The sequence below is a fragment of the Amblyraja radiata genome, chromosome 7, assembly GCF_010909765.2.
Source record: "Amblyraja radiata isolate CabotCenter1 chromosome 7, sAmbRad1.1.pri, whole genome shotgun sequence".
Taxonomy (NCBI): domain Eukaryota; kingdom Metazoa; phylum Chordata; class Chondrichthyes; order Rajiformes; family Rajidae; genus Amblyraja; species Amblyraja radiata.
The window spans coordinates 6,191,027-6,204,816 of NC_045962.1; the positions used below are offsets into that span (position 1 = coordinate 6,191,027).

A 13,790-nucleotide genomic window follows, 5' to 3' on the forward strand; every position below is an offset into this window, starting at 1 on the left:
GGGCCTCATCAAGGGGGGGGACGAGTCGGGCTACAGGAGTCTGGTGAACGACATTCTTGCCTATGGTGAGGTGAACGACCTAAGCCTCAACACAGACAAGACAAGAGAAATAATAATGGACTTCAGAAAAAATCCACCCCCCCTGCAGCCCCTCATCATCAAGGGGACTGTGGTGGAGAGGGCTGACAGTTACAGATACCTGGGATTACAAGTAACATCAGATCTGAACTGGACTTTGAACACTGCTGCCACAGTGAAAAAAGCCCAGCAGAGACTGTACTTCATCAGGCTGCTCAGAAAAGCTGGTCTGCACTGTCGCCCTCTCACCCAGGTCTACAAAGGACTGAGAGAGAGCATCCTCACCACAGGCATCACGGTGTGGTATGGAAACACCACACAGACAGAGAGGAAGGCTCTGCAAAGAGTCATAAAGACTGCAGAGAGGATTATCAGAACGGAACTCCCCTCCATGGACACAATCTACACACAGCGCTGTCAAAAAAGAGCAGAGAGAATCATCAGGGACACACTACATCCAGCTCACTCCCTGCTCAAACACAAAAACTGCACATACAACCTCAGGCACAGACGAGCGGACAGCATCGCCACAAACAGAAAACGCTTTTTTAAGAGCTTCTTCCCTGCCACAGTGAGACTCTTGGCCAAAACAAAATGAACTGAGGTCCTGACCTACCTCATAGCATATCATTTTATATTGTCTCCTGGGCCTGTGCAATTTACAATGCAATCGACACTTTTATATAGGGTTTGTGCAATTTACAATGCTCTCACTTTCCCCTTTATATAGGGTTTTAGGCACTTTCTTTTCTATTTCTAGAGAAGTATATGTTTTTATAGATTATGTGTCTTTCTGTGTGTCTTTTTAATTTGACTTGACTTGACTCTCTGAACAACCGCACAAGAGTTCCTGTGTGTAAGCACAAATGGCAAATAAAGTTTTTGACCTTTTTGATCAAAATTATAGCTCATGGGATTAAAGAAACAGGAACCGCAGATACAACATTGGGTTAGGTATGGAAAGCAGAATGAATTGCAGGTTTTTAGCTTGAAAGAAAATGTGCAAAGTTGGGGTTAAAATTAGACCTGTGTGTCTATTTATCTTAAGATCCTGCTATGCAGCATATTTCAAAGCTTGCAAATAATAGACACAACTTGGAAATGAAATAAGCAATTAGGAGAATAATAACCGTTTACATACCATAGAAATGTGCAAAATAATAGGCACATGGTAGATGAACTAATTGTACAGCAATAACCACAATATTCTCACCAATTCTATCCATGACTATATTTGTCCTTAATATCCAAAATGTGCGTATAGCTCAAATTCAGGAATAAACCTTTATGTGCATTTCCTCAAATAATGAAACAGAATACATTCATTATTGCATGATTAAAATTGGAATCATTAGGATTATAGGTTGATCTTTAAGGCATTCACCTCTTCAACGCAAAATTCTTCGGAGTTGTGACTAGTGGATAAATTCTTAGGTTCTAGCAGAGAATAGAGACTCAGTTTTTTTCTGGAATGGGCCAAGTTTATCATGAATATGGCTTGCTGTAACTTAACTCCATGTTGCTCTAAATCAGTTAAGCTTATGGGCCTTCAGTTACTGAACTACAGTAGATGATTTATATTTTAATTATGCAATCTCATGTGTCTCCAACTATCTTGGCTGGAAATTTCTCGAACATAAACTATTTACTGAGAGACCAATTTTTACAGTGCATTTCATTTGTTTACTCATTAAATACAATTGTTCTTGATGAATTCTTATTTCCAAAATAAATGGTCAGAAAGTAACGCATCATTTCAACAGTTACAACCATTAATTTCTCAACACATCCTGACTTAGATTTCACAATAGATGCTAATCTCAATTTAATAAATCTTCCTGTACTTCAATCAATAATTTTTTAGTTGATGGAATATGCGAAAAATATCTAAAAAGAACAGAATCCATAACACGGCACGGTGGCGCAGAGCGGCAGAGTTGCTGCCTTACAGCGCCAGAGACCTAGGTTTGATCCCGACTACGGGTGCTGTCGATATGGAGTCTATACGGTCTCCCTTTGACCGCGTTGGTTTTCTCCGAGATCTTCGGTTTCCACACTCCAAAGACGTGCAGGTTTGCAGTTTAATTGGCTTTCTAATTAAGTGTGGCAGTGTGAACTGCGAAGAGGATACTCGGAGGTTGCAGGGTGACTTGGACAGGTTGAGTGATTGGGGCAGATGCTGTATAATGTAGATAAATGTGAGGTTATCCATTTTGGCGGCAAGAACAAGGAGGCAGATTATTATCTCAATGGTGTCAGATTAGGAAAAAGGGAAGTGCAACGAGACCTAGGTGTCCTTGTACACCAGTCACTGAACGTAAACATGCAGGTACAGCAGGCAGTGAAGAAAGCTAATGGCATGTTGGCCTTCATAACAAGAGGATTTGAGTATAGGAGTAAAGAGGTACTTCTGCAGTTGTACAGGGCACTGGTGAGACCACATCTGGAGTATTGTGTGCAGTTTTGGTCTCCTAATTTGAGGAAGGACATCCTTGCTATTGAGGCAGTGCAACGTAGGTTCACAAGGTTAATCCCCAGGATGGCGGGAATGCCATAAGAGGAAGGATTGGAAAGACTGGCTTGTATTCACTGGAATTTAGAAGGATGCTAGGGGATCTTATAGAAACGTATACATTTATAAAAGGACTCGACAAGCTAGATGCAGGAAAAATGTTCCCAATGTTGGGCGAGTCCAGAACTAGGGGCCATAGTTCAAGAATAAAGGGGAGGCCATTTAAAACTGAGATGAGAAAAAAAAAATTCTCCCAGTGGTGAATTTGTGGAATGCTTTGCCACAGAGGGCAGTGGAGGCCAATTCACTGGATGAATTTAAAAGAGAGTTAGGTAGAGCTCTAGGAGCTAGCGGAATCAAGGGATATGCGGAGAAGGCAGGCACGTGTTACTGATTGTGGATGATCAGCCATGATTACAATGAATGACGGTGCAGGCTCGAAGAGCCAAATGGCCTCCTCCTGCACCTATTTTCTATGTTTCTATGAGGTAATACTTAATTACTCATTAGAAGGTGTACAAACAATATTAAATATCTATAGGTAAAATGTGGGATATTTACAGTAACCTTTGATAGAAATAAGAAAACAAATAAGATCTTAACTCATCATTTTAGTTTATGTTGATTGGTTGGTGGGACCATCATCTTCAAATTGAACGCAAGGTCAATATCCTATACAGAATTTCTAGCTAAGATCACAAACTGAAAATTATGGAAGATCGTTCCAAAGAAATGGCAAGGATAATGGCAGCGTGCATCATTCTATCTCAACGCCTCCCAAGCGAGATCATTTATCTCATGTAGACCAGGAATTGAGGCTGGATCTGTCTTTCAGTTCAGTCACCCAGTATATTTAGCAATTGGGCTATGGTGATATCTTCATTAGATGCGTAACATTATGACAAAAGAAGTGTTGTAAATGTGTAATATGTAATATATTGCTGTTTCAAAACATTTGAATTTTTACGAGCTATACAGCGGTCACAACATGGTTGATTGCACATGCATATATTTCCATGCAAAGGATATCCATTAGTCAAAGGATCAATTGTGTGTAACCCTGCATGAAAGAAACAATATGGCAAACAAGCTCTTTTGCACTATGTATCATTTAGCAAGCTGATCGCTCCTGAAAATGAGGAGTTTTAGTCTCATTCTGGAAACCTTGTGCATTTTTCAAAGCTGCAGCAGGCAGGTCACGTTGGTGGCTATTTCATCGCTTCATTGACATGACTGGTTTCTGTTCAGCAAACAAAAAAAAAATAAGGGTGATCATTTATGGAGAACAATAATGAGCATGAATAACAAGAGCTATTCCACCCTTGGTTTTTAGGTCATACTATTTTTCCTTCTACAAACCTATTACTCAGGTCCCACTTTGCAAACCATATCTGGTTTTGTATTTTAGTCTTAACTAGGAACAGTGGATTTCTATCTCTTGAACATCAAACAGATCACAACGATCTCTCTGCTTTATCTCAGGAAAGAGGGCAGAACTGTAATGGAAAAACATTTTTTTTTAAAGCCTTGGATGCTTTTTGTTTTACCACAGCCTGAAATGGACATGTAAAATATTACAAAACAGTAAAAGGTGGGGGTCTGATCCTGACTCTCATGAATGATTACTCCAATCTTTAACTCATCCAGTTAATGCACAAATATTATACTCTGTCCAACAATAAACGCATTTATTAAATGTTTTTTAGAATGCTTGGTGTTTGTCAAATATCAGAACTACAGATAGATTTATTTTCCATATCATAAATCTGATCACAGCCCATTTTGGTCCTGAGAGCTGTGCTCTATGCTTACTCGAAGATAGAACTACTTTAAAATTATTTCATCAATCTACAAGGTACACAATTTAGCAAGCATAGAGGAATTAAACACTCGCTTCTTTCTGTACTGCACTGCATTTCCTCCAATCAATATGTACAGCTTTACTTCCCCTCCTACAGAAGCAAATCCAGCTCGCTACCCCTACAACTGCAGATACATGCCTCCATCTGATGCACAGAAGTCGCCCCCCCTTCCACAGTAAGGACCACCATTTTGCAAATTGTTTCCTAGTTTAACTCTGGCCTAAGTTGGAGTGCAGGTGGAGAACACTGGCACATTGAAATAGGGTTACCATTTCTCCCCAAACCTGAAGGAGAAGCAGCTCTACACACAACTGGAGTGTCTGGCAGTAAGAAGAAAGACTGTGTAGGAAGGAACTGCTGATGCTGGTTTACATCAAAGATAGATACAAAATGGTGGATTAACTCAGCGGGATGGGCAGCATCTCTGGGGAGAACGAATAGGTGACATTTCAGGTTGAGACCATTCTTCAGACTGAGAGTCGGGGAGAGGGAAACTAGAGATATGGAAGGGCAAGGTGTGAAAATGACAGATCGAAGCAGACAATACTCAAGGAAATGTAGAATGGTTCATTGTTGGCTGAGGGGAAGCTGACAACGAGGCAAACAAACAGTAAAATTAATCAGGAGGACAGTGAAACTAGTCGGAGAACTAGGGTGGGAGAGGGATGGAGAGAGAGGGAAAGCAAAGGTTACTTGAAGTTAGAGAAATCAATATTCATAAGAAAGATATGGATATTTAGTAGTAGAAAGCACATTTTTATAATAGGGATTATTTATAAAATTTTCTTTTAAAAAAACCCAGCACACAAACAAGAACTCCTGATCTTTGATATGATGCACTCCAAAAAGAGGATCGTAGGTCTGTGCCTGTGGCTCACCACCATTTCTGCAGTTTAACTAACAGTCGTTGTGGAAACTAAAGTCCACCCCTGGCATTATCTTTGAGCTGAGCTGGCCATGAATGCAGGCCAAGAACCTTGCAGCAACATAGTCGTAGAGTGATACAGCATGGAAACAGGCTCTTCGGCCCAACTTGCCCACAACGGCCAACATGTCCCAACTACACCAGTCCCCCCCTACCTGCGTTTGGTCCATATCCCTCCAAACCTGTCCTATCTTTGTACCTATCTAACTGTTTCTTAAGCGTTGGGATAGTCCCAGTCTCAACTACCTCCTCTGGCAGCTTGTTCCATACACCCACCACCCTTTGTGTAAAAAAGCTACCCCTCAGATTCCTATTAAATCTTTTCCCCTTCACTTTAAACCTTTGTCTTCTAGTCCTTACTGTGGGAAAGAGACTCTGTGCATCTACCCAATCTATTTCTCTCATGATTTTATACACCTTCATACGATCACCCCTCATCCTTCTGCGCTCCAAGGAATAGAGTCCCAGCCTACTCAACCTCTCCCGATAGCTCAGACCCTCGAGTCCTGGCAACATCCTCGTAAATCTTCTCTGTACGCTTTCCAGCTTGACAACATCTTTCCTATAACATGGTGCCCAGAACTGAACACAATACTCTAAAAGCGGCCTCAAAGATCTGCTGACGATTACTGCTGAAGGGAATGTGTGCTGCAAAAATGTATCCTTATATTATGCAGAGATTTGTACTTCTTTGCACACTTAAGACCCACAGCAAGGTCCATAACGTACCCCGAAAACTTGGTCCAGTCTTCTGGTCTTTTTTCTTGGATTCCTTTGAGTGAGCGATCCTTTGTACTGAATATTTCGCTCACATGCTTCATTCTTGACAGCTGCAGAAAAGGACTATTATTTACTACACCTCACTACATCTGTACATCTGTCAGAATCAGGAATTAGGTTAAGATTATATTCTCCATGGGGCAAAAAAGGCTGACATGAATCTAAACAGATTGTATTCATTATAAAGGGGATTGAGAGAGTGGATTGAAGAAATATTGAATGTTCAAATGTAAAGTTCAAATCTATGATAGACACAAAATGCTGGAGTAACTCAGCGGGAAAGGCAGCATCTATGGATAGAATGAATGGGTGACGTTTTGGGTGGAAACCTTTCTTCAGACCTACGAAGTTCAGATCGATGATTGTCAATATAAAACAGTCACTAATTAAAGACCATTGGAAATGCAGGAGAAACTCCTTTAACCAGGGAGTGACGAGAATGTGGAACTTGCCTGCATTTGCAGAGTGAGGGTGCAGAGTGATCAAACACGCAAAATTTAAAAAAATGACTTGTTGGCAAAATAAATTGAAGAGAAGGGGTTGTGTTAAAAACATCGCCAAGGACTGTTGGACTAAATGGCCTCTGTGGGAACATTTACAGTTCAATACCAAATATGCAAAATGCAAGAGGGAAAAGAGAGAGGAACAGGAAGAAATGCGTCTGACGAGTAAATCATTTTAAAACAAAGTGGAAAAGGGGATAGAAGATTGTGCAAGAATGTTAAAGATTAGAGAGCCTGGAAACAAACAAGGGGAAAGAAACTGGATTACGCTCAGAATTGGTAGGATAACATGGAGGAAGGAAATGCCTCCATGTCTTTCTAGTCCTGCTACAGGACTAGAAAGCGATTAGCATCGTGAGAGATGGGGGTAGAATAGATAATGGGAAATCAGCGGTCTTCAATTTATCAGAAGAAGAACATTTTAAAAGATTTGCTGCTGCTGAAAATCTAAGATGCTGTCTGAACTGTTGAGTGGTTTCAGCATTTTCTGTGTTTTATAACACAAGTGAACATCATCTTTTTGCATTGATGTTTCATTGAAGACTAGCAAATCCAATTTCTGTTGCAATCCCAAGTACACTATTCATACATATTTACGCACTCAAATGGAAATGACGACCATTCCTAACTTACTTTTTGATGTACTATTTTCGGTTGAATTTGAACTTTTTCTCGCAGGAGGGTTCGACACCATCTTTGCCTGTAAAAGACACATTGGTTAAACGTTGGTTGTTGAGCATTCAAGCATATCAGTCAAAACCAAAGGTTGCTTATTGATTTTCCATGCAGAATTAGGATGCCCATGGGAATGATAAATGTGACCAGTGGTGTACAAGAGGTCTACAGAATCATGAGAGGCACAGATAGGGCAAATGCACAGTCTTTTACCCAGAGTAGGGGAATCAAGAACCAGAGGAGATAGGATTAAGGTGAGGGTGGGTAGGGGAGATTCAATAGGAATCCAAGCTTTTTTATACAAAGGGTGGTGGATGTGTGGAACAAGCTGCTAGAGGAAGTAGTTGAGGCAGGTACTATCACAACATTTAAAAGACATTTGGATAGGTACATGGACAGGATAGGTTTAGATATGGACTGGCGTGGGCAGGTTGGGCTAATGGGACTGTTTCCCCCACTATGACAAATTAGTTACATGGTCTCCTTCTAATCCCCAGCATCTGATCTTTTTAAATTGTTAGGTATTATAATTCAAACCACAAGGGGTTGAAAGTAATTTATTATTTATAGGAGTAATACAACAAATTAATATTTTCTATTAAGGTTCTATAAGGTTCACCAGACTGATTCCTGCGAAGTCAGGACTTTCCTATGAGGAAAGACTGGATAGACTCGGCTTGCACTCGCTGGAATTTAGGAGATTGAGGGGGGATCTTATAGAAACTCACAAAATTCTTAAGGGGTTGGACAGGCTAGATGCAGGAAGATTGTTCCTGATGTTGGGGAAGTCCAGAACAAGGGGTCACAGTTTAAGGGTAAGGGGGAAATCTTTTAGGACCGAGATGAGAAAATCATTTTTTACACAGAGAGTGGTGAATCTGTGGAATTCTCTGCCACAGAAGGTAGTTGAGGCCAGTTCATTGGCTATATTTAAGAGGGAGTTAGATGTGGCCCTTGTGGCTAAAGGGATCAGGGGGTATGGAGAGAAGGCAGGTACGGGATACTGAGTTGGATGATCAGCCATGATCATATTGAATGGCGGTGCAGGCTCGAAGGGCCGAATGGCCCACTCCTGCACCTATGTTCTATGTTTCTATTATGTTGTCCATCTGAAAAGCAGTAACATTTCTATCAGGGGAAGTTAATAACTACTGTTACTTTGGTATTTATAACAAAATATGAAGAGATTATTTCAATCATTTTGATTTATATAATTCAATGGTTATTTTTTGTGCAGGAAAGAACTGCAGATGCTGGTTTAAATCAAAGGTAGGCACAAAGTGCTGCTCAAGGGGACAAGCAGCATCTCTGGAGAGAAGAAATGGGTGAACGGTTCGTGTCGAGGCCCTCCTTCAGACTGAGTTACTCCAGCATTTTGTGTCTACCTACAGCTATTTTATTATTTTGTTCTTAGAATGTAGACATCATTGGCACAGCTGTTATATAGTGTCCATCACTACTTGTCCTGAACTGAGAGGCAGTTAAGAATCAACCGGATTCATGGTCTTGAGTCAAACATAGTTCAGGATGGTATGGATGGCAGATTGATTTCCCTGAAAGACATGGTGAATCCAATGGGTTTTGTCCTATGGTGCGGCAGGTTTATGGCCACAATTGCTCACTTTAGGCTCTTTATTTCAGATTTATTGGTCAAAGACCACTTTTGTCAAAGACCAATAGTCCAATCCACTGGAATATAATCCACTCACTCACCCTTAACTAGTGTTATCCTGCACTCTTCAGTGTAGAAACCAGATCTGGACCAGGTACTACAATGACCATGACATATGATTATACTGCTTGCCAAATCAACGCATTACAATATTTAGAAACATTCAATTACTTTAAAAGATAAGTGAATAAGATATGTGTTGGAAGGATCTGCAGATGCTGGTTTACACTGAAGATAGATGCAAAATGCTAGAGGAACTCTGCGGGACAGGCAGCATCAATGGAGAGAAGGAATGGGTGACGTTCCGGGTCGAGACCTTTCTTCAGACTGAGTCAGGGGAGAGACACAGAGATAAGGAAGGATAAGGTGTGAAAACGAGACATCAAAAGAGATGGTAGAAAATGTAGAATAGATCATTGTTGGCTAGGTGAAGATGACAACAAAGCAAACAGAGATAACATGTAATCAGGGGGACAGTCAGACTGGTCGGAGAACTGGGAAGGGAGAGGTATGGATGTGAGGGAGAGAATAAGATATGTTTGTCTAAATATGTAAAATGCAGAACCTAGGATAATTTCCAACAATCTGTTCCAGTTGAGCAAAAAGTCCTTTACAATTTTTTATCTCCTGCCTTAACCTCTCCTCGCCCCATTAAATTCTGGCTGAGAATGTAGACTCTTCAGTATCTTTTTCAGGCGATCACACTTCAAGTTGTAGCTCAGGAAGTGAATGCCCACAAGCTGCTAAGCAGGAAGTATATCTCCTCAGCTGATTCTCCATGCACATACATCATGTAGTTGGCTTGAAGACTGGAGGTAATTACTGAAGGCTGGTTTTCCCTCGGCTTAACCTTTCAACAAATTGTAACTCCATCAAATACAGCCTGGCCAAGATCAGCTCATTGAGTCAAAGCAAGGAATTGAATCTTCAAATTGTCCCACCTTTTGAGTCGTAGGGTCATAGAATCATAGAACACTGTAGCATGGAAATAGCCCCATCGGTCCACCTTGTTCATACCGGCAAGTTAGCATGCTGGGCTAGCCCCATTTTCCTGTATTTGCCCTATGGCTCTCTAAACCCTGTTTGTGGACTTTGTCTGACCCTCTGTTACCTAATATTATTTAGTAGCTATCAATGGCAATCAATGTTCCATGTTACATCCATACACACACCTGTGCATCCTGGTAGATTTTGGGTTGTTCGGGAAATAAGGTATTCATCCCAGCAGCATTCAGAGCTGCAATCCGGTTTTCTATTTCTGAAACCTGCAGTACAAAAGCACACGGACATTTAAAAAATTACGTTGAGATTTCTTGGTTAGAAATACTGTACATCTATTGTCTTTGTGTTCCTCTGCAATTCCTCATACAGCATTCTTTGATGAATTAACAAACAATTCGGGCAGCGCGGTGGCACAGCGGTAGAGTTGCTGCCTTTACAGCGCCCGAGACCCGGGTTCGATCTTGACCACGGGTGTTGTGTGTACGGAGTTTGTACATTCTCTCCGTGACCCTGTGGGTTTTCTCCGAGAAGTTCGGTTTACAAGGACGTACATGTTGGTAGGTTAATTGGCTTGGTATAAATACAAAACATTGTCCCTAGTGTAGGATAGTGCGAATGTGCGGAGATCACTGGTCGGTGCAGACTCGATGGCTGAAAGGCCTATTTCCGTGTTGTATCAGTAAAGTAAACTAAATCCCTGGTTACAATCAATCCTTATACTCTGGCTTCCTTACATGGCACTTTATATTGTCATTATGTGGAACAATCAAGAGAATATCTGTTGCAATGTATATATTTATAGACTGCACACAGATACCATTAATGTCCAGACAGAAACCACAGATGACCACTGGTTCAGAAGCCCAGTGGGGTTTTTTGCAGCAATACTTACCTGAAAGCATTTATTCCCCCAAAGTTACAACCATCTCCAACTTTAATTGTGTCAACTGTGAACTTCCACAAGGCACATTCTGTCATAAATCACCTTCCCACATCTAATATGATGTCCATTTCAGATGTAATTGAAATAATATCAATTTCCCAAACGTTGCTCCTTTTGAAATGGTACCAGAGGCATTAGTGAAGGTTTTAATAATGGCTCAGACTGGGACCCGACTTGGGTAAACTGTATTCCTTACATCAACTCTTTTACTCTTTACCTTCCAAAATATTCATACTTGCATCCAGCAATCCCTCCTATCCCGTCGATTGGCCAACGTCTCAAGGATCCCAATTTTTCTCACTCTAAGATTAGCTCATCCCCAACTCCTTCCAATTTCCTTAGCCTCAATCCCAATCCTATGTTAAGTGCTCAATCTTATTACCTATTGTTAACAAGGCACCAATATTTGCTCAGCCTTCAATTCCCTTCCTAACTAATCACAGACCCATGTAGCCCAATTATATCCAGTCAGTCAACACCATCACTACTGCATTATAACTCAGATTCCAAACAAGGGTTTTCATATATTCATGTGACAGGAGCAGAATTAGGCCATCAGGCAACCTACTCCACCATTCAATCATGGTTGATTTATCTTTCCCTCTTAACCCCATTCTCCTGCCTTCTCCCCATAACCCCTGACACCCGTACTAATCAAGAATCTTTCTATCTCTGCCTTAAAAGTATCAATTGACTTGGCCTCCACAGCCTTCAGTGGCAATTCATTCCACAGATTCGCGACCCTCTGACTAAAGAAATCCCTCTTCATCTCCTTCCCAAAGGAACGTCCTTTTATTCTGAGGCCATGACCTCTGGTCCGAGGCACTCCCACTAGTGGAAACATCCTCTCCACATCCACTCTATCCAGGCCTTTTCTCTTGCCCTGATCTCTATGCAGCATTTCTCTTCAGCGAACGTATTGCCAAATTATAATGTGCCATTGAGGGATGTTTCAAGGCCAGAACTCTCCTTCTCACAATCCAGGAATGTGAGGAAGTGCTGTGTGTTGTTTCTGCAAACCTACAATTGGATATTTTTGAACTTTGCATTGTCACCACAGCCTTTTGAAATTGACTTTAAAAGAAGAAAATATAGTTTGATGATAAAAGTCTCCCCATGTTGCTCCAGTCGCTCAGTCATATTGAGTTTAATCCTTTGACCATGCTCTAATGAGTATCAACAGTATGTCCTATTTCTGAACAAAATCCACTGGTCCCACTGTAAGTAGACAATTCAGGACACAATCTGTTTCTGCTGCAGTTACCTGAACATTCATAGTCAAGGTTCAAACACAAACAACAACCATTTCAACAAGACATTGAGGTTGTTTGCCAAGTTCTGATCGGTCAAATGGGAAATACATAGCAGGCTTTAGCTAGTGGAACTGATGTTCAAGAGCTGGTTCCTACATCAAGGGAAGTAGTGACGCAGAAAGAGAAGACACCATTTCAGGGATTCAGAGCTGAATGTTATAAGGAATAGATTCACGGATGTGGATGCCATTACTGCTGCCAAACCAAACTTGGGGAGAGTTCAGAAATGGCTCCGTGTCCCAATGGAAGAGTAAGAATTGAGAACAATACGAGTTCACAAATCTCCCATATGTGAGATTGAATGCACCTCCTGTTCCTGCCAAATCAAAGAGCACTGAGCAAGACACGCGAGATACAACACATGCAGTGAAACATGATGGGATGTCTCTGCCAAATAGACAATTGCGATGTTGATTGTATGTTAGATTTTTTTCAGATAAAATATCTGTTAACTTCTGCTACAAGTTCTGTAAAATTACAGTTTGTGAACTAAAATACAAATCACCTGCTTTTAATATTGCATTTCATTTGTGCCAACAAATTTCAAAGGCTTTTACCCCATCCAATCTATATATATATATATATATATATATATATATATATATATATATATATATATATATATATATATATATATATATAGTGATATGTGTATATATATGTGTATACACACACACATATTTTTTCTCATTTATTATATTGTTTACAGTGTACTATGTTTACATATTCTGTTGTACTGCTACAAGTAAAACATTCATTCTTCTATCTGGAACTTTTGACAATAAAACACTCTTGACTGGTTAGTCAATTGGGGATTTTTGTATTTGTTTGTGGAGTGAGAAACTACCACCTCTAGACTCCGAAGCCAAAATACTAACAATTGAGCTGCAGTTGACTGTTGGCAAATCAAATTCCTTGTATGTTTTCATACTTGGCTAATAAATTAATTACAATAAATTCCAATTACAATTAAAGTTATGATTCTGAGGTAATGATTCAATGCTGTGCCTTATTCTGCATTGAGTGTGTTAAAAGGTCTTCCAACTTCATAATGATCTTAAGGAGCAGGTATATCCTGATATTAAGGAGCGGGATTTTGCTGGGTAGATTGTGATAATAGACAATAGACAATAGGTGCAGGAGTAGGCCATTCGGCCCTTTGAGCCAGCACCGCCATTCGCTGTGATCATGGCTGATCATCCCCAATCAGTACCCCGTTCCTGCCTTCTCCCCATATCCCTTGACTCTGCTATCTTTAAGAGCTCTATCTAACGCTCTCTTGAAAGCATCCAGAGAATTGGCATCCACTGCCTTCTGAGGCAGAGAATTCTACAGATTCACAACTCTCTGGGTGAGAAAGTATTTCCTCATCTCCTTTCTAAATGGTCTATCCCTTATTATTAAACTGTGGCCCCTGGTTCTGGACTCCCCCAACATTGGGAACATGTTTCCTGCCTCTAGGGTGTCCAATCCCTTAATAATCTTGTATGTTTCATCAAGATCCCCTCGCATCCTTCTAAATTCC

The 13,790-nt window shown here is 40.6% G+C and overlaps 1 protein-coding gene across 8 annotated transcripts in view; it reads right to left on the reverse strand.

Moving 5' to 3' along the window:
- Positions 1–2,995: 2,995 nt before the first annotated feature.
- Positions 2,996–13,790, reverse strand: part of mlph (melanophilin) — a 144,860-nt gene continuing 134,065 nt past the window's right edge. For all 8 annotated transcript variants that reach the window (XM_033023625.1, XM_033023624.1, XM_033023622.1 and 5 more), the window contains 4 exons: positions 10,180–10,272; positions 7,294–7,360; positions 6,107–6,207; positions 2,996–3,830 (listed from right to left, as the gene is read on the reverse strand). In XM_033023625.1, coding sequence (XP_032879516.1) covers positions 3,804–3,830; positions 6,107–6,207; positions 7,294–7,360; positions 10,180–10,272 — 288 coding nt within the window. In that variant the 3' untranslated portion in view covers positions 2,996–3,803. The remainder of the gene's footprint in view (positions 3,831–6,106; positions 6,208–7,293; positions 7,361–10,179; positions 10,273–13,790) is intronic.